This window comes from Petaurus breviceps, unplaced genomic scaffold, assembly GCF_028583685.1.
Source record: "Petaurus breviceps papuanus isolate PSGF00001 unplaced genomic scaffold, PetGlider_PUasm1.0 84, whole genome shotgun sequence".
In the NCBI taxonomy this organism is placed as follows: Eukaryota; Metazoa; Chordata; class Mammalia; order Diprotodontia; family Petauridae; genus Petaurus; species Petaurus breviceps.
The window spans coordinates 289,440-311,421 of NW_027186645.1; the positions used below are offsets into that span (position 1 = coordinate 289,440).

The 21,982-nt window shown below is 41.0% G+C and overlaps 1 protein-coding gene across 8 annotated transcripts in view; it reads right to left on the minus strand.

The window, feature by feature from the left end:
* ATXN7L1 (ataxin 7 like 1) overlaps window positions 1-21,982 on the minus strand; it is a 271,611-nt gene that overhangs the window by 6,166 nt on the left and 243,463 nt on the right. For all 8 annotated transcript variants that reach the window (XM_069106974.1, XM_069106970.1, XM_069106969.1 and 5 more), the window contains 3 exons: window positions 14,846-15,038; window positions 8,726-8,847; window positions 3,802-4,741 (listed from right to left, as the gene is read on the minus strand). In XM_069106974.1, the coding sequence (XP_068963075.1) occupies window positions 3,802-4,741; window positions 8,726-8,847; window positions 14,846-15,038 (1,255 nt within the window). The remainder of the gene's footprint in view (window positions 1-3,801; window positions 4,742-8,725; window positions 8,848-14,845; window positions 15,039-21,982) is intronic.

The following is a 21,982-nucleotide window of genomic DNA, read 5'->3' on the forward strand; positions in this document are numbered from 1 at the left end:
GGATAACAATTGTACCTACCTCCCAGGGCTATTCTGAGGATCAAATTAAGACAAAATTTGTAAAGCCCTGGCAAATCCTCCCTCCCTCCCTTTCATTCTTTCTTCCATCTCATGATTAAGCCAAAGGCAAAAGTATAAAAAAATTCCTCATGGAATAGGTTTAGTTAGGCTTCTCAACCTAGTTATTTCAAATCAACTCAGGTGGACACGGGAAGGGGAATGGAAAAAAAAATGAAGACAAGGTTCCTACTCTTGATCTTTAGAAATGCTTAGGATAATATTAACTATCAGCCCCCAGAATAGGCCCTGAATACAGCAGCCAAATTCTGCGTAGGTAATCCAGCTCAATGGACGCTAAAGGTGGCTGAGAATTATAGAGGCGGGCATACCCAGTCTTGTTACTTAGAATATCAGCCACCTGAGCTGTTGGTGCTATATAGCTCTGACAACATCTCTTCTCTTCTTGCTTTTCCATGTCTGGCCCTAGCTTACCGTTGTGGACTCTTTCCCTAATGTTCTCTTGTGATTCCTGTAAGATTGAAAATGCCTGTTATTCTCATCTTATCAGGGATTCTTTACCCCTCTGACTGGTCAGAGAGCCAGGGCTGTGGGCTCCAAGGCCTCTACTTAAAGATGGACTTCAGCACAATCTTCATTTTCCACCAACCATGCTGCTTTTGGACTTCTTTGCACAAATCATGTCCTTGCACCAGGTACCATCAGTGCATGAGACTCTCTCTGGTTAGTCCCTCCCCCTTTAAGCTTCTTTTTGTGTGTTGTCTTCTATTAGATTTTTTTTTTTTTGGAAGGCAGAAGGCAAGGCAATTGGGGTTAAGTGACTTGCCCAAGGTCACACAACTAGTAAGTGTCAAGTGTCTGAGACCAGATTTGAACTCGGTCCTCCTGACTCCAGGGCTGGTGCTTTATTCACTGCACCACTTAGCTGCCCCAGATTATGTTTCTTGAGGGTCCCCACCATCATTGTTTTTATTTGTATTCCAAATGCACCGGACAGTGTCTGGAACACAGCAGACACTTAATAAATGTTTACTGACTAATATTCTCTTCTACTTTGTCTAGTTGGCTCTTCCTCATCATCCACTTACCATGTTTTGATAAATAACATAAACTTAAACAGATACAATCAAACTATAGAAACATCTTTTTACCCACTTAATGTCCATCCTTGGCCCCAAACCTAAGTGCTCATGCCAAGGTAGGGCATGGACATTGTTCTTTGCCCTATACTGTTCTGCTGATGCAAACAGTGGACTTGTGCAACTGGGCAAGAGAAAGATAGACACCCATCACTGGTGAGAGATCCTAGACAGGTCCTTCCACTGTGATTCAGATGGAGTTCCCTTCCATGCCCACTGGTAGCACAATTTCTAAGCCCCTCCCTCATCCTGGTCATTCCTTTCAATTTTCCTTAATTGTTTACAATTCTAACCCTAATTCCAAGCTATATTACATAGAACCACTAGATGGTGCAGTGCATAAAGTATGGCACTTGGAGTCAAGACGATCTGATCTTAAAATTCAGCCTCAGAAAGTTACTACCTACGTGACCCAAGGCAAAGTCACTTAACCTCTGTCTGCCTCAGTTTCCTCAACTGGAAAATGGGGGGTAATAACAGCACCTGTGTGCCTCAATTTTCACATCTGTACACAGAGCCCCTACCTCCACAGAGTTATGAGAACTGAACAAGATATGTAAAGCACTTTGCAAACTTCAAAGTGCCATATAAATGCTATCATCATCATCATCATCATCATCATCATCATCATCATCATCATCACAAATGTATTTCCCTAAGAGTACAGTTGTTATTATTGTTATAGCACATCCATTTCCTATGAGCACAAGTGATACAAGTACATAGGTGGGATACAAGTACATTTTCCCTTTCTGAGGGGAAGGAAAATGATGTAGTCTCTCTAGCCTAGCTATGCAATAAGGAAAAGAAACATGGTATCATTATTTCTTTCCCGGTTAGTTTTATGTTTCAGAGTTTAATTTACAAAAGCAGGTGCTGAGAACCGCAAATTACGGATCACATAGGTTGGAGGTTTTAAAAATTTTTTTAAACCAAAGTAAACTAACTACCTTCAGAATCATATTACCTTTGAAACTTTTCCTCTTCACTCAGCTATAATGGGGCCACTCCCTTCAGTTTTCTGTGTCAACCCAGTGTTGGCCTTTACTGAACAACAAACAGAAAGCTCTCTGTCCATACCCTCTCCTTCAGCCTCTAAAGTGTGTAGCACTCCACTGTAGTACTCAAAGAATGTGGCTATTTCTGGGGATTTGGCTAGAAGCAGTCAGTCCTGGTCCTCTGATAGTTCTGACGACTTTGCTATATTCTAGAGACATTCACCTGAAACCTATCACAGTAACTCACATTTCAGCAGGTCCACATTTTTAGAAATTTAACCATGGAAAGACTGGTCTGGGTAGGAACAGGGTTGCAGGAGACAGGCTCAGAGTGAGTGAGTGGAAAAACCTGGGAAGACTTATATAAAAATATAAATAAGCAAAACCAGGAGAACATTGTACATAGTAAAAGCAATACTGTATGATGATCAACTGTGAATGATTTAGCTGTTCTCAGCAATAAAATGATCCAAGACAATTCTGAAGGACTTATGATGAAAAATGCTATCCACCTCCAGAAAAAGAACTGATAGAATCAGAATGTGTGCTGAAATACACTTTTTTACTTTAATTTTTTTGGTCTGTGTTTTGCAACATGGCTAACTTTAAATGTTTTGCATGTGTGCACATGTACAATCTGTATTAAACTGCTTGCCTTCTCAAGAGGGGGAAGAAAGTAAAAATAAAAAAGACAGCAAATGAATAAAAAGCATCCTTCTATTTGAAGAAAAGCTGTTACTCTCTCACCCCATCCCCTGTATTTCTTTCCTGCAGGTCTGAAAAGAGCTCAGCACCTTAGAAGAGAATGAAGGGTATGGAGGAAATAAGTCAAGACAAGTCAGAAAGCAGTATTAGGCACTTAGTAAGTACAGGCCAGGTAGAGTGCTAAGCATTGGGCACAGATACAAGTAGAAAGAAAAAAGATAGTCCCTGCTCTCAAGGAGCTTACATTCTAATGTGGGAAGAAAACAAATGAAAAGAAGGTAGGAACATGGGTAGAGAAAGTCCAGAGAATTAGGAGTGGAACTTGGAGAGGAATGAAGACATGGCTAGCCTGGGCATACTCCATAAAATGGAGGTTCTGGGAGGAACCAGCTACTCAGAAGAAGGGACCAGAGGGGCAGAGAATACTTAAGGGCAATTCTTGACCCTGAAGAGGTAGATGGGACCATCTGGGTCAACTAACCCAAACTGTTAAAGAGAAAAGAACATTAAAACAGTCGGACCTTTGGGAGTGCTAATAATGATGATAAGAAAAACAATAAATATTCATATAGCAATTTAAGGTGTACAAAGCATTTTAAATACATTGTCTCAAGTGATCCTCACAACTCTGTGTAGTGTTATAGGTGCTGTTATCCCCATTTTACAGCTGAAGAAATTGAGGCCCAGTGAGATTCAGTGACTTGCCCATGTTCACAAGATAAGTACCAGAAGCAGCATTAAAACCTAGGTCTTCCTGATTCCAAGTGCAGCACTTTATCTACTGCCTCTCCCTGTCTCTACCTACCTAGTGAAGTCTAAGATAGCCTGGTCTGAACCAGCCTGGACAGGGTATCACCATTTCTATTTAATTAGCTCATGCAGCCCGCCATGACATTGGTGAGGATGTGCTTTCTCTGGAACCTAAAAAAAAGGTACCTTACCTGCCGAGCGATGGAGCTGTTAGCAGGATCTGGCACCGGCGAGATAAGGCTGGACGGGCTCTTTTTGTGAACGCTATTCATACCAGGCATTTTAGTGATTTTACAGGCTTTGTTACTAGAACTAGAGTTCTTACGCTTTTTCCCTTCTGATTTGTCAAAAGAAAGGGGTAGAGAAGACACTGCATTATGTGCGGCCAGGGACAGATCCCCTGCATGGTGCACCAGGGAGGGCACTGACAGGTTACAGGAGTCAATACTGCTGACTACTGTGCTCATGTGTTTTACGGAGTCTGTGGAGCTACTTGACAGTGAAGTCCGTCCTGAGGGCTCCATTTTGGCACTGAGTGGACTTGTTCCATTGTTTGTATTGTGCACAGACAGACTGTTATAGGAAGATGTCGCCTGATAGGAGTTCAATGTTGAACTTGGGTTCAAGACACAGTTCTTTTTGTGGGGCCCTGAAAATGAAGACGAGGGAGATGTCTGCAAGGTTAATGAGGAAGAGGAAGAAGACTGTGGTTTTCTCTTTTTGTTACTCGAAGACTCATCACTACGGGCAGACAGGTCTTTGACCTTTGAGGATTTGCTGGTTTTTGTTTTGGATGGCTTGTGGGATGGGGAAGGGATGACAGCTGGCACTGGGGACATAGCAGATGGAGCTTTAAAAGTTGGGTCCAGGATGCTTAGCGTTGCAGCCACATGAGGGAAAGCTGTGGTGTGTGACATGATGGAACCCGTGTCCGACGTTGTCACAAAGGCTGCGTTTGAGAGCATGGCTGATGTCATTATGTAAGAAGAAGTGATTCTTGAGCTGATGGGTGCTGAAGGAAGATACACGGCATTAGGGTTGCTGAAAGGCTGTAAAACAGATGCTGGAACAGGGGTGGTGATATGTGTTGCTGGCGAGGGCATGGGACTATCTGCTGCAGGAGGAATCTTCCTAAATATGAAAGAAAAATGAGAGAAGACAGCAAGCATCAGCATTGGCAATGTCCTTCTGAAACTCAGATTAGGTCTGAGCAGTTCAGTTTGGGAAAGAGAACCTCTTGAGGACCAAACCATGAAAAACAAAAACCTTCAGGGTGCCAGATTCTTAATTATTGCCATTACATATTTTCCCCTCTCACCTTTACCCTTATACCATTATTGGAAATTATAGTAGCAGTCTCTAAATTTTTTTAACCATAGGATTATAGATTTAGAGCAGGAAAGAACCTTAAAAGTCATTCTGACCATCCTCCTTATTTTACAGATGAGGAAACTGAGGCCAAGAGAGAAGAAGTGACTTGCCTTAGATTCCAGAGGGAGTAAGTGGCAGAGTGACAATCCAAACCCCGGTACTCTAAGAATTCTCCTTTCACTGGACCAGGCTATTTCTCTCAGCCCGGGGGTTCTACATTCTAGTCTATTTCCCATGTGTGAGTGTTGGAGTGGTTTAATTTTAGAAAGGTCCATGTGTGAAAGGCAAAAGTGCAATCTGGAATGCCACTGGGGTGCCGTGCACTGATATTTTCCCTAAGCCATTTCATCTTTATTCTCTTTTTAATGGGAAATGTTCATTTGGAATTTAGGAAAGCATGGAACTAGTTCTGCATCAACATACTGGCTCAAAGGGAGAAGAGTGAAGCTGTAGCCTTGGCCAACACCTCCCTGTTATATACTCTCTCACAGGCACTTGCCACACAGCCCCTGCTCCCTGATGTCTAGTCAACTTTCCCTGGAGTGTAACCTAGTCAAATTTCCCTCTTTATAACTGAGTCCAATCCAAAGTGGTTGGGTTCTCCCTCTTTCTCTACTCTACCCTTTATTGAGTCCAGGCAATAAAATGACTGTTCTCCAGCATCCACAATGTTCCCCATTTGGGAGACTCCAGTTTATTCTTTTGCAAATGTTTTTTCCAGAATTCAGGGGCAGAAGTTCCTATTAACCTGACCTTGGATGCTGCCATTCAGGGTAGGCAAAGAGGTGTTAGAAATTACTTTCTTTTGGCAGCCAGTGAAAGAAGAAGGTTCTAGACAACACAGCTGAACTTCCCTCCATCCCAACAATAACTACTCTACGGGGCTGGGATTGTAATCTAAGACACTTTTTCCTGTGCCTATGGAAGGAAAGATGATGCAGTGACCACCCCCCAGGACTAGTGGGGAAGACATATGCTCAGAGAAGATGGAGCTGTATCAGGGATTGGGAATTCTTTGTCATATAGTAGCAACAGCAGCAGTTGACATATTTTTATAACACTTTAAGGTTTGCTCTGTGCCTAAGGTATTATGTTGTTTGAACCTCATAACAAATCTGGTGCTATCAGATTACCAATATAATCTACTTTACAGGTTCAGAGAGACTGACTTGCCCCACAGTCTAAGGCAGGATTCGAACACAGATTTTCCTGACTCCAGGCTCAGCACTATGTCCACAATTTTTAATGCTAGCAATTTTCCATGGGAGTAAGTGCTCAGGCACATACCGGAATTGTACACCTCACACTGAGGCAAGTGTTGGGAGTCTCAGTTTTCTGCTTTGTGGTCTTGCTTGCTATCAAGGCAATGCCTGAGACCATGGTATCTAGAACCCCTTGAACATTTAAATTCCAGATTAAGACCAAGGTCTGCATTCTGCTGGTCTTCTCTCTTTAGGGTTTCTACCTTTCCTCTCCCAGCCATAACAACCTTGCTTTTCCAAACGAGTCTCCTTGCCTACGTCATCGGGCAGCCGAAGCACAATTTTTGTTGTTCTTCCTCTCACCTTCTTATCCTCCCACCAAAGAAAGCATGAAGACAGTGGACCCAAGGCATTATACAGATGAGGAGCAGTGGAAGGAGAATATGGGAAGCAGGAGGAAGTTCTTCACTTGGAGTGCCTACCTTAAAGGCAGCTTTCCCAGTCAGTCTACATATTCTTATTTCTGAGAACCAAAAGGCAGGGGATTTCAGAGCTGCTAGACTCGTTTCCATTGAAGTATTCAGGCAACTTCTATATGATATGGAACAGTTAATAAACTGTTGAGAATGTACAGTTCTTCTGTCAATAGGAATGATGAGCATGGGGTTAACCTTGTTGCATGTGTGATAATACTAAGTCGGAATCTCCCAAGATAGTGTGAAAAGTCAATCATGATCCTTCCTCCCCCCTAATATATTCAATGCCCTCGTCAGTTGTCATTCTTCCAGGTTTGGGTCCAGTGGACGTGGGTAAAGGGGTGTTGAGGGCAATGGGGTGTCTCACTCTTCAAAATTATCTTTAATGTTGTTCAGTGATGGGAGAAGACGACACATACACACACAAAGGTGGAGAATAAAAGAATGCTTGGGTTGTAGAATCCTTGTTGGGGAGTGGGGTGAGGAATACCGAGTTTCATCTGAGTGAACACCAGGGATTCAGATATAGGTCAATTCTATCTTTCATAATACATGAAGAAAGCATCTGTGAATATTGAAGACTCCTTCTGATCCCTGGAGAACACAGAAAGGCAGACACTTCACAAGGGCAAATAATACCTGGTATTCAAATAATCAGAGACAAAAGGCCTTGGATGTGATGCTACTGGAGGCATCCTTAGTGGACACAGACACTATCCTTTTAGACCCATGGGGCAGTGCCTTGAATATGGAAGACTTATATTCTTCCTCTCCTTCCTTACAAATATATTAACATTCAATTCATAGCCCACTATGTGTGCTGTCGACTGTTTAGTACAGCTGGCACCTCACAGAAATCAGATTTGGCATTTTTTTTGAAGGGTAAAACTATGAAAAGGAACCAAGAGTTCCTTTAAGATTGGGCTTGGAGAGAAGAAAAATGCCACTGAGTGATAGAAGCCTTATCCAGGAGATGCACTTTCCTAAACTCTTGGTTTGGCATAAATGGAGAAAGTCCATTGAGCAAAAGCTTAAGTACTGTTTTCATCAGAATTAGGGACCATGATACTGGACATAAAGACACAGGAATTGTGATATTGATGTGCCAATAAGCAGAATTGCAGTAGTTCAAAAGAAACGTGAGAAGTGCAACTTCAGTGACATCTCTATTCCAAATGTTCATATGGATCATAGGTACCTGACTGGGGCTACAGCCTTCTGAGTTCCTATTGGTCTGAACAGCCACAGATGGGCACGCTGTATCTGGACTCCCAAGACGGCTATGTCACTTTGGTCCTCTTTGAGAATGAAGGACAACAACCCACATGCCAATGGAGCTCACCTTCTAGGAACAGAAAACCCTGGGACCTCCTCTACTGCTGGGTAGAGAAGGTGGCTCTCTATGCAGTGTGATTTGAGGGCAGTGCTTCGCATCCCAAAAATATTAACTTTACTGACTGCTAGTCAACCATTATAGCTTTATTCCTTTGAAGTTTTATGTGTTGTCATTTTTTTCCTTTTCAAGAGTTCCTTATTAAAATGCAAATACCTTTAGGAAATATTAAGCCTTAGATGCCAGCACCTTAGCTATCAACATCCATTATTTGGCAGCCATTTCCAAATTAAGACTGTGAAAGAATAGAACATGGGACAGGAACCGGGGGGTTAGAAAGGATCAGACGCCAAGATGATGGGAAGAACTAACAGGTGAGGTTGGAAGAACAAGAATCAAATTCTATCCCTTCCCCATTTTGCTGAGGACCTACCTTATACAGATTACTCATATAAGGTATAAAGCCTAGGGACTGAACCTGTGACTTCACTGGCACAGGGAACTCCTCCACCAACACAACTTGGCACAATCTCTACAGTCTAGATTTAGAAAGTTGCCTAGAACAAGGATAGACGAAGTGACTTGTCTAGAGTCATGGAGCCAGTATATGTGAGAGGCAGGACTTGGAAGTTTTCTTTCTGACTCTGAGGCTGGCTTTCTATGCCACAACGCTGCTTAGAAAGACATAAAGGAAAACATGCAGCATTACGCTGCGTGGGAAATTTTTACTTACTTCCACATTTGTGAATTCAAGTGTTTTTCTACCATAGAGTTTAGCGCGAATCGAAATCGATCCCATCTCCGATCAAACACGTAGTACCCTCGTCCCATGAGGCGACTCCCAAATGAACAAAACTGAAAGAAAACATTTTAATTTTAATTACAGGTTAATAAGCTAATATAAACTGTAAAGAGAAAGGAACATTTGCATAAATATACTCTTGGGCACAATCTCACTTGAAATAAAGAAGCAAATAGTACTCAAGACAAAAAACATCTCTGTTTTTACTTCATTTTCAGATCCAGGTTTTCTGCGGAAACCTAGACACAACCCAGCATCAGACCACACTAGAGTTGTCTGCATAGCTAAGGAATAAATTCACAATAGAGGACTGACCCGGAAAAGTACAGAGGCATAGGTGGATGTAATAGGTAATGGAGTCCTATTAACCCACAGTCAGCTGAATGTTCCTTAAAAGCAGTTTTAGATTCAAAAGCAAATCCTGACCTTGGACCAGAAGGGCCCTACTGGGCAGTAAATAATGGAAAAGTTATGAGAGGCAACTTGGTTCAGTGGAAAGAATGTTAGATTTGGAGACAAAAACCTGGATTTGAACTGTCTCTGTCTCTTACTACCTGTGTGACCCTGAGTAAGTTAAATAGCTTCTTTGGGCCTCTGTTTCTTCATCTGTGAAATGGAAGTGTTGGATTGTACTCTAGAGACCCTTCTGTTTTGAAATCTGTGCTTTAAAGTCCTCTATTGATTTACTTACTTAGCCAATCTTCTAATAAAAATACTGGCTTATAACAGGATGGTAGATTTGGAGCTAAAGGGGTCCTTGGAGGTAATTAAACACACCCCCTCATTTTAATGATGAGGGAACTGATGCCTAGAAAGTGTTAAGTGATTTGCCTCATATCATACAACTAATAAATGTTGGAGGGAGGATCTGAACCCACGTCCTCTTGATTCCAATTTCAATGCTCTACTATATCATAATGCTTCTATATCAGGGGTTCTCAATGGGGGGAAGGGGGAAGGGAGTGCGGAAGAATTAAAAAAAAATTTGGTAAGTATTTCAACATAATTAGTTTCATATGTAATCCCTTTATTGTATGCATTTAATATCATTCTGAGAAAAGGTCCATCGGTTTTTACCTAACTGCTCTAGAGGTTCATGACACACAAAAAATGTTAAGAATCCCTGCTCTACAAAGTACTTTAAAGTTTACAAAGGGCTTTATATACACCTAATTTAATTCTCAAAACAACAATAATGACAATCTCTGAGAGATTGGTACTGGGTGTATTTTATGGATAAGGAAACAGACTCACTGACTGGCTCACATTCAGAGGTGTTAGAGGTGGAATTGGATAGGCCCCATTGGGACTCTATCCTCTGTACTAGGCTGCCTTGCACAGCCTTCTCCCTCACGACTTCCCAACAGGGTCCTTCTAGTCGCAGCCAGGTCAGTCTCCTTACTGGTTCTCATTTCTAGTTCTTTTCCTAAAATCAGCTTCAAACCCCACATCCAAAATGCATTCATTTCAATCTTCTTATCTTCCCTCTGCTGTCCTCTCTGTTTCATCTTCTTGACCAATCCTTAGCCTCTATGTTCCTCAATGCCTGTGTATGATGTGCCTCTTCTATGATATTTTTCCTAACTAATCTCCCTAGCAACCTGACCTCTTACTCTAAACTTTGGTGGTACCTATGCTCAAAGTCTGTCTTCTACATGGCCATGTTGCCTTGGAATTTTTTATGTGTTTTATCTGTCTCATGACCCTACCTATGTTCTAAGTTCATCAAGATTAGGGGCCATATGCTTTCTTCCTTTCCTTTGTATTCTTCATAATGGATCCATGTTCACACAGAGCAGAAGCTGCATAAATGTGGGTTGAATTGAGCCAAATCTCATAATAGCTGGAGAAAATCCATTTTGTTGTATTCTCATGTCAAGATCTTTTATGAACGGGGTTAAACAAACAAACTTCACAGAGCAAATTAGGAGAAATTCAGTTGAACAATAGTTTCTGAGTAAAGGACTGGAGTGTTTTAGTACCGTGCAAGCTCAAGATGAGCCACCACTGTGACTTGGCAGACAAAAAAAACTCACATGTTCTTAATTAGTCAAAAAACATCTTAAGCTGCACTAATAGCTATGAATGTAGTCCCCAGAATGAAGGTGATCATAGTACTGCTGTACTTCTGAAGGGCCTGGGAAGGCAGAGGAGAGATACAAAATGGCTGTCTTTACAAGACAGTCCTGACAGTCTTTACAAGACTGAATTGTTTTGTGTTGAACTACGGTAATTCAATATTTTATCAGTGACTCTGAAAAGCAATCAATGGTGTGATATTAAATTTGAAGCTGACTTGAAGCTGGAAGGGACAATTCACACAATGGATAACTGAGTTGAGATCCAAAACAATCCTAACAGGTTAGAATGTGGAGTGAAATTTAACTAGTAAATGCAAAGTCCTACTCTTGGGTTCAAGTCATCAACTTCACAATTACAAGATAGCAGAGTTTAGCTTAGTCATGTGAAAGATATCTGGGAGTTGGAGTGGGGGAGACTACAAACTTAATGAGTCATCTGTGAGACAGCAGCTAAAAAGGCTAATGGATTAAGAAAGGCACAGTGTTCAGGACGCAAGAGCTGATGATCCCATTCTACCTGTGTTGCTCTGGTCAGCACATCTGAGGTATTATACTTATTTACTTCTGGGTGCCACATTTTAGAAAGCACATTTCTAACGTGGAAAGCATCCTAGGTGGGAGAAATGTAAAAATGGTAAAAGGTCTTAAGACCATGCTAGATGAGGACTGCTTGAAGAAGAAAAGACTTAGGGGGAACATGGTAGCTATGTTCTAGTACTTGAAGGACTATTATACAGAAGACAGGCTTTTTTGGTTTGTTTGTTTAGCTTAGGTGCTCTGGGAAGGAGTTACAACAGAGGCAGGCTTTGATTCATATAAAGGAAAAGCTTTCTAACAATTCCACTACCTAAAAGTAGAATATGACTCCCTGGTAGGTGGTGGTTTTGAGCAAATGTTGAATGACCATTTGTTGGGGATGTTGTAGAACAGGACTATGGATGGATTTCAAGTTTGACTAGACGGCCTCTGAGGTCCCTTCCACCTCTGGAATTCTATAATCTTTAGTACCTAGGGCAAAACCAGGAATGATGGGTCAAAGTTATAGAGAAGCAAATTTTAGCTCAGTATAGGGCAAAACTTGCTACCAATTAGAAGCTGCCCCAAAGTGGAATGGTTTGTCTTAGGATAGAGTGAGGTCTTAAACTCTGAAAGACTCCAAGAAGAGAAGATGACCACTCATAGGAGATGTGGCAAAAGACTTGTTCTGGAGGACCTTTTGAAGTTTCTTTGATGACTCTTGAGATGCTACAGCTCTTTGGGAAAAGAAATTCAAAAGTAGGACTGCATGCAAGCATTGCACCAAAGGATAAATCTAGGGAGAAAACATCCTGTCAATGAAACTGTATTCAGAAAACCTTCAATGGCCTTTTCTTTTTCCTTCCACACAACATTCTATCTTTCATTTCATGCCTAGAATACACCCCCTCCCTTACCTCTATCTCATGGAATTTATTTCTTCTTTTAAACTGCAGCTCAGGTACCATTTTCTATATGAAATCTTTCCTAATCTCTCCAATTACTGGTGATCTCTCTCTCAAACGATCTTGTAACAAACTATTTGATATGTATTTATATTTATTAACTTCATATTTATGAAAAAATATTTTTTTCACACATACATATATGTCCCATTAGAATATAAACTCATTGTGAGAAGGGAATGTTTCATTCTTTGTACTTATATCATCAGTGCTTAGCAGAGTGCCTGACACACAGTAGGTACTTAATACTTGTGGATTTGGCTGAAATATATGGATGAAGCTACTTAATAAATACTGTTTGACTATGACAATAGGAGTCTTAGAGGACCAATAGAAGGAAAAAAGAAACTGTGAAAAGGTGACATTTGGCTGAGTCAGAAGCTTAGGTAAGTTTGCAAATGACTCTATAACTCAAATTTAGCTTTTCTCCCTTCCTTTGGGATTTTCAGCAGCTCTTTGGCCTTCATCCCAGACATAGTACTGGCTTAGCTCTAATACTGGAAACTCTTCCTGGAAATCAACCCATCTTATGGAACAGTTCTCAGGAGGAAGTGGGAAAACTTCTCTTTGTTGTTGTTGGGTATTTTTTGGGGAGGGGGGGAAGTGATTCAAATTTTACTATGCCCTGAATCTGAGGCTGTTTATGAAAAATATTTTCTATATTAGATTATGATGAATTTATAAACTGAAGAAGAAACAGAGGATTCTTTCAACTTGGGAGCCAGCTAGCAATAGTTTGTGGGGATTATTTCACCCCAGGGTGGGATACCTAATACACTCAAGTCTGATTTTCTGATCACCACTCATTCCCTGCTTTAGCCTTTCTTAGGAGAACTGCTTTCCTTGGCAGAGACCTTGGAAAGTAGTCATGGTACTTAGAAGACAATTCACACTCAGATCTAAGCAATCTCTAGATTCTTCTCATGAGGAAGGCCTATAAAAGACAACTTTTTTGTGGTATAAGATCGATCACTATCATCTTCCTTTCCTACTCCAAAATCTGTAAATGCTCCAACCCAATGGTGTCAAATTCAAACAGAAACAGATCCTTGCTATCCACATATTGACTCTGAAAACCTCAAATTATTGACAATATCTATGTTGTACTGTGTTTTTATTTATTTTGTTAATTTCCCAATTTTATTTTAATCTGGATCAGGCCTCCTAGGAGGTGTTGTAGGGGTAGGGATACCCCTGCTCTCACCTGCTCTTGGCCCACTGGTGATACTCTACTGTTGAGAGGCAAAGTCTTGGGTTATTATGTGAATACCAGAGTTCCTCACATGAATAAAACCACAGGTTACAGGGTTAAAGATCTGGGTCTGGAAGGGCCCTCAGAAAGCATCTAGTCCACTACTTTTTTTAAAGAGGAAGAAACAATTTGACCCAAACAACAAATAACAACCCTTCCCTCTCTGCTATGTAGGCCAGCTGACTCAATTCTGCAACCCTTCTGCTAGTCAAATTACTATTCTTTCCAAGTACCATACAGTCCATAGATTGGCTGGAGTGGGGCAGTGGTTGGCAGAGATGGTGGGGCCACACAATCCAGCCCAACCCCACCCATCAAGTATAACTGGCATCACGTCTGTGAGTCTCTTTTTAATATTCACATGTCAAAAATGAAAAAGTCTCTAGTATTATCTTGTTGTACCACCACTTGAGGCAACTAGGAGGCTGAATGGATAGAGTGCTGGACCTGGAGTCAGAAGACCCAAGTTCACATCAGATACTTACTAGCTGTGTGACTCTGGGCAAAGTCACTTAAGCCCTGTTTGCCTTTATCCACTGGAGAAGGAAACAGCAAATCCCATGGACAGCACTGGTGTGACATAGTCCACAGGGTTATGACGAGCTGGTCACAACTGAACTACTCAACAACAACCACCACTTTAATTTCCATTGGCTTCTTTCATCTAACAAACGGCTGCTGAGGGTTCGAAGAGCTGCCTTTTATCGGTTCATGCTGACATAATCTTCCTTCCCCCACTTCACAGACATACATAGCTTCCTTGGTTCTGGTGCCATATGGTCATGCTTACCAATAACAATAAAATTTAGAAGCAACGGGGAAGAAAACCAAGCAGAGTAGCCAGACTGGGGTACTGCTAAGACAGACAGTTCTCTGAGCAGATGGGTGAGAGCGGCCCTTGAAAACAAAGCTCCGTTTTTAGATGGATGAGGCCATGAGTTCAGCGCACAAGTGCACTTACATAAATACCATTCCTCAAGTGTTACTGCTTCAAGGTGGACCACAAATACTCAGCAATTTAAAGGATCATAATCAGCCTGCAGCTCTTTTCTCTCTTAGGAGATTTTCAAGGGTGTTTTTATGGCAGCCATTCAACCTTAAGAGCTAGTACACTCCCCAAACACAAAAACTCTTGCTGCCACTGGCTTCTCATTGTGCCTACAAGCCTTGTGATGCTGAGAGCTGAATCCTTGGGAAGCGCAGTGGAAAAAAGAGAGGGAGGCATAAAGAAACCTACCCCAAGAGGTCGAGGATGATGTGAAGAATAGTGACAGTCTAACTTCTCTGCCTCTTCTGTTCCATCCATTTCCCCTTCATCGCTGGATAACCGGCTGGCTAGATCTCCTCCAAGCAAGGGCAGGGGCGGTTCTGGTGTATACCCACCCAGATTTGAAGATGTGGTACTATTTATGCTATTTGCAGATGATGGTCTAAGGGATAAAGGAGAGATTAAACAATAGCAGCATTATTAAGATCCCCAATTCCAGTCAATTTTATAAAGCCTGAACAGTTGTACATTGTGTTTGTTAAGAGAGTTCTCTAAGAGACAATATCATAAATCTTTGTAATACCTCAGAGAGAGAAGGCAATGGCAAATGTCATCATTCCCACTTTTGGGGGGAGGGAGGAGTTTAGTTGGTTAATTGATTGCATCCATACAGGGAGCTCCCAGGGTAGAAATTCTCTCCACTATTACACATCAGCAACTCCTCTGTAATTTAGTTTCTGGGAGTTTTGTGGAGGCACTGAGAGGTTATGGAATTTTCTCATAGTCATATAGATATAATGTGCATCAGGGCAGGTGCTGTACCCATGTCCTAGATCTAATGCACCAGACTGCTTGTGACAATCTATACATGGAAAGACTGAGTATTGGAGAAGACAACTGGCCGATCCAGAGAGACATTGTGAGTCAGCGACATGAATTCTAGGTTTTCAGACACCTCAATGTTAGGCCCCAGCTTATAATCACTGGTTTCGGGGCATAATGCATGAAAAAAGTGAAAAAATACAATAGAAGATTCCAAGAGAGACCACATGGTGTAGTGGATAGAGAGCTGGCCTTGGGGCCAGAAAAACCTGAGTTCAAGTCCCATCTCTGCCAGATATTGGCTATGTGACCCTGGATAAGTCACTTAATTTTTCTCAGTGCTCTAGGTGGCTAAGACAGAGATTCTTTTTTTTTCTTTTGAATTTATTTACTTTTAGTTTACAACATTCAGTACCACAAGTTTCTGAGTTCCAAATTTTCTCTGCCTCCCTGTCCCCTGCCCCCAACCCCCCGCCCCCAGCAAGGCGACATATAATATGATATAGGTTCTACATATACCTTTACATTAAACATTAGTCAAGTTGCAAAGAAGAATTATAACCAATGGGATGAACCATGAGAAAGAAGAAACAAAACAAAAAAAGAGAGAGCAAGTAGTTTGCATTCAGATTCTGTAATTCTTTCTCTGGATCTGGATAGCCTTAAGACAGAGATTCTTTTTTTTTTTTTTGGAGGGGGAAGGCAGGGCATTTGGGGTTAAGTGACTTGCCCAAGGTCACGGGGCTAGTAAGTGTTAAGTGTCCGAGGCCGCATTTGAACTCAGGTCCTCCTGACTCCAGGGCTGGTGCTCTATTCACTGTGCCACCTAGCTACCCCTAAACAGAGATTCTTAACCTTTTATGTTATAGACTCAGTTGGCAGTCTGATGAAGCTTACAGACCCCTTCTCAGAACAATTAAAAATATATATGTAGTTGAAGGAAATGCTAAATTTCAATGAAAGGTTAGTGAAAATAAAGACGTAATTTTTTCCCCATTCAAGTTTATGGATCTCCTGAAATCTATCTATTGGCCCCTTTGGGTCCTGTGAACCTCAGATTAAAAACCCCTCCTCTCCTAAGACTATAAATTACAGAAAATGTGCCAAACATCATTGGTAGAGAAAGTCTGTTACCAGGAGCTCCACAGACCAATGAAATCATTGGTGCAGTCCTTATCTCCTAATATGCAAATAAAATACTTCATATGACAAGAAATCAATTTTAAAGGAAGTTTGTTTTCCAACTTCAGACAATGATAACCAGACCTGGTCATTCATATGAATTATTAATTGAATTATTAACTGAATCTGTGGAGAATAAACATCTTATAAAATTGATTTCATGTCATATGTAGTATTTTATTTGTATCTTAGGGGATAAGGCCTGGACCAATGATTTCATTGGTCTATGGAGCTCCTGGTGGGGAAAACAAGTAAGTGGAAAAGTACAGTGAAAACAAAACAAATGAACAAGGAAGACATCTGCTCCCCTCCCAGCATCCTCTCTGCTGCTAAACTCTTACTTTATGGTACTGATATGGTTGGCAGGAAAAAAAGCCTGCCTCTCAGATGATGCTACTAGCTCCTATTAGATAGCCAAATGTCTTTTAAAGTACCAAGTCCCACATCACTTAACTGTTGCTTATTTAATGAGCATAAATGGCGCTGTATAATAAGATCTGCTCAGTGGCATGCTTTAGCCAAAAAAATTCATTAAAACAAATAAAAGCCACTCTAATCAGAGCAAGTTTGTTTCAAACCTCCCCCCACCCCCCAAAAAATGGCCATAGCAAGTTCTGCAAGGCTAAATAAATAGGACTTTTCCAAAGTAGCAGCAGACCCAACTAAAGTTTTGTGGTTTTTTTTTTCTTAAAGGAAGATTTATTCAATTAGTAACCATCTCCTCACTTCTCACTGTCTTTCACCAGGTGGCTAAAGGGGGTAAGGAGAGACAGAAGGAGGCAGGAAGTTTTGAAAATGAAATTCTTGTCCTTTTTTCCCTTCTGCTTTGATGGCTGTCCCTTCAAGTCAGTAGAGAATGTTAGTACTGTTCATTTGTGTCCTTTCTCTTTCATTTTTACTATGAATTCCTTATTTCTCTGAAATCTGACCTGGTCTTATGAGTCTGATTCTGAATCAGAGCTCCCAAAACATAGTTGTTTTAAAAGAAAAGTCACTTGGGGTTTTTCTGGCTTACCACAAGAAATATCTTGGCTTGATTATTACTAAACAGCATCACTTTCTCCATGAGTAGGAAAAGCCTCTATAACACTGGGAGCAAAAAGGACAAGGACAAGGAAATAAGTCACCCCATTATTCTTCTTGAAACTCCCCAACTACAAAACTTTTATTGACTTGTTTATGGTTGAGGGTAAACAGAATGGTCAGTTGCAAAGCACAGGGACGCCATCTGATTCCAATAGAAAGAGCACTGGTTTTAGAATCAGAGGACCTGGGTTCACATCCCACCTCTGAGGATTGCTTGTGTGACCTTGGGCAGGACACTTAAAACTCCATGAGCCTCAGTTTCTTCATCTGTAAAATGGTAGATATTGGACTAGGTGGCCTCTTAAGTCCATTCCAGCTGTATATCTATAATCCTTTGAAGTAAAATTGTGATGTAGCCCTCCCATGAAGAAAAAGTCTACAAGTAAACTGTGGATTGCATAGATTTTTTTTTAAGCCCATTTACTTACTTAGTGGCACTTCTGCTCTGAGGTGGAACTAAGCTAACAGAAGCAGCGGGTATGTTCTCATATGTGTGCTTCTGCACATAGATAGATGGTCTGCATATAGGGAGAGAAAATCAGGGACCATGTCTTTTTTTTCATAGGTATATTCCTTTAAGGTGGAGACTTGGGAACGGGTGATAAAGATTCTTGCTAGGAGCAGAATGTTCTCTAACCAACATCCTGCTAGCTCTCCTTCTAGAACAGAGAACAAGGCAGAGTCCTATACATAAAAGGGGGGTATCTCCATCCAGCTTATGTATTAGAAGAGGCAGAACTCGGAGAGGGCAGTGGTAGGGTGCAGGGGTCTTGCAAGGCCTGGGGAAGCTGGTAAAGGAGCCATATACTTTCACTTCTATCTCTCCACCATTTACCCCCATACTCCAGTCTGGAAGGCAAATCTGACCTTACTACTTTGTCTAGCTTGGTTCAGGGAAACCTGGAGAAAAGTAGCTTCCCCTCCATAATCTGGAGCCCTAGCCTTTCCCAGAGGACTATGACCAAAACTTGGGGACAACACAAATAACCAAAACTGGGAGAATGGGAAGGAAAGGGAATGTGATAAGGCTAGTCATGGGACTATGATTCTTAGAGCTGGAAGGGATTGTAGAGGCCATCCAATCCACCTTCCTCCCACACAGATGAAGAGGCCCAGAGAGTTAAGAGGTTCACACAAGGTCATACAGGTAATAAAGCAGCAGAAGGCAAAGGAAAAAATATCAGACTTCAAGTCAGGAAGATCTAGGTTCGAATTCCACTCATAGGTCCTTGATAATTTTGTTAAGAGTCACATTTCCTTTTTAGGACACTTGAAATCAATAAGGGATAAGTGAGTGTATGCATGTATTATGGTAATAATGATAGCCAGCATTTATATAGTGCCTAATATGTGCAAGGCATAGTTCTAAGTGCTTTATAAATATTATTTCATTTGATCCTCACAATATCCTTCAGAAATGAATGCTACTTTGTCTTTGCTTTACATTTGAGGAAACTTAGGCAAGCAAAAGTTTAGTGTCTTGTCCTAGGTCACACAGCTAGTAAGTGTCTGAGGAAGGATTTGAACTCACACATTCCTGACTTCAAGCCCCATGCTTGATCCATTAGGCTACCTACCATTGCTGATGTGCGATTATCATCACCATCCCCTTTCACTCTTGTATTACATTTCTACATTCATAATTTATTTGATACTCACGACAAATGTGTGAAGTAGGAAGTATTATTTCACATTAAAAGAATAGAAAATTGAAAATCAGAGAGAGAGAGAGAAATGCCTTGATTGGGGAAACCGCAAATGAGCAGGAGAGTTGGCTCTTTAGAGTAGTATTGGTTTAGGGGAATCGTCATTATCTGGTGAGAATGGGCTCATAGTCTCACTAGTTAGAGATCATCCCATGCAAAAGGCAAATCCAAGTGTTCAGCAGGTAGGACTGGCATCTTGCTGTCAAAATGGGCTTAGTAGTTCATAGAGGGCTATTCTTTTTTTTTTTTTTTTTGGTTTTTTGGAGGGGGGAGGGCAGGGCAATTGGGGTTAAGTGACTTGCCCAAGGTCACATGGCCAACAAGTGTGTCATGTCTGAGGCTGGATTTGAACTCAGGTCCTTCTGACTCCAGGGCCAGTGCTCTATTCACTGTGCCACCTAGCCATCCCAAGGGCTATTCTTAAAGACTGCTTTCCTTTGTGCCCTAAACCTAAGAAAAATTTGAAGATCATAGCTTACACAGTTTAAAAAGTATTGAAGGGGTCTCAAGTGGAAAAAGCAGCCTAGACCTTCCTCTTCCACATTCCCAAGTTATCCCTTAGCTGTCCTTGGTGCTGAAGGGCTGGTAATAACTAAGAAACTGTACGTGAAATCAGAGAAAACCAGCAATACTGATGCTATTTATAGATACCACAGAATTAACAAAGAGAAGACAACATTAAAAAAAACAACTAGTTGGCTAAATAAAAGTAATACTGATTACTTACATTTATCAGAATTACTTACCATTTGTACAAGACATGCCATAACTACTACTACATCAATCATTAATAAGTGTCAGATCACTTGTAAGTTTTACTCAATTACAACACTTTTTATGTATGCTTACTCTTCTTGGCTTATGTAACATGGCACTCTGTTCAGAACTTTGAACATTTATAGGAAACTTTGCTTCCCATGAACTCCCTAACAAGTTTGGGTAAGTATTTTTCTTGCTTATGTTACCTTTGAAAATAGCTTTTGAAAATGAGACTAACTTTGGAACTGTGCTAATCATCCCTGCATTTCCAATGATATACCCTTATCCCATCTCCTCTTCTCTGCCATATTTGCTTATTCCCCTAAGTCACTAGACTAAGAGAACATGAACATATGCAGTTTCCTCAAAGACACACATTTCTTTGAAAATACAATGAAAGATGAAGGAAGAGATTACACAGACACAGACATCCACATCCACACTCACATGAGCACACATGCTCATGGACTGAGTACGAGCCCAAGTTTTTGTTCTTGGAAGAGTGCTATAGAAACAGGCATATAAATAGACGAGATGGAGTGTGGAAGGGGGAAGAGATAAGACTAGTATGCAACCTGAAGGTGTGAAACAGTTTTCTCATTGTAAAGAGTGACAATAAGACCACAACTTCCAGGTTTACGGTAAAGAACATAATGAAATTATTGCAAAACAAGAGATACTTAGAAAGTGCCATGCAAACAGAGAGTTATAATGATGAACCTGCTGCTGATTACAATAATGGCAATGTGGTTCTGCATCAAGCCGATGTCACTGTGGCCTCCACAACATTCAGAACCCTAGGTCAGTATCATATTTTCCCATTCAGAGGGACTCACTCTACCAGTCACACTGGACCAAATACAAGTCCCCAAGCAAGAGAAGTGATATAGATGGGTCGTTGATTGTCTAACAACGGTTGAAAAATGTTTTCTTTCTAGTTTTCTTCCCCCTTAAAAAAAAAAAAGAGTAAGAGCGCCAGCCCCAGAGTTGGGAGACCTGGGATCGGTTCCGGCCTTAGATACTTCACATCCACACCCACACACAAAGAACTGGCTGTGTTACCTTGAGCAAGTGACTTAACCCCAGCTGCTTTAAAAAACAACAACAACAAACCTAAACACAACCCTCTCTATACTGATCACTGAACTCACTTTATTCTTATTTGCTTCCGGGACACAGGCTCCCATGAGCAAAGCATGCTATCTAGTCACTTTTATAACTAGAAATCACTTTGGTGCTCAAAATAGCTCTTGAATTCTCACAGCAAAAGAAAAAAATGTAGATCTTTAACTGCTTGAAAATCCAAATGAGTTTTAATTCTGTATATCCTGTTTTCTCATTTCTGTTCAAGATGGCAAAATGGAGCCCAACCAAAGTGATTTAATTGTTTCCAAGAGCAATGTCTTGAGAGAAGGAACAGTTTCCTTTGTGTGAAATGAACTGAGAGGAGAACATCTTCTACTCTCCTGGTTTTCATTTCAGCCTGCTTCTGGGAAAGTCCCAAAGATTTCAAGAAATACAGTTAATTGATGCTAATTTGAAATGGCCTAGGTAGGCTACACAGTGATTGGTCTAAAGCAGCAGTATCAAACTCAGATAGAAACAGATCTCTGGAGGTTGCATATTGACTTGGAAAACCACAAATTAACGTCATGTATGTTATATTCTATTTTCATTATTTTGTTCAACATTTCCCTATTACATTTTAATTTGAATCCTGCCTCACTGGGGAATTCTGCTGGCCAGGACACTTGAAGGCTGAGTTTGACACCCTGGTCTAAAGGATGTCCTGACAATTCATCTGTTTAGCATGTTTCATTCTCTCTTCTGC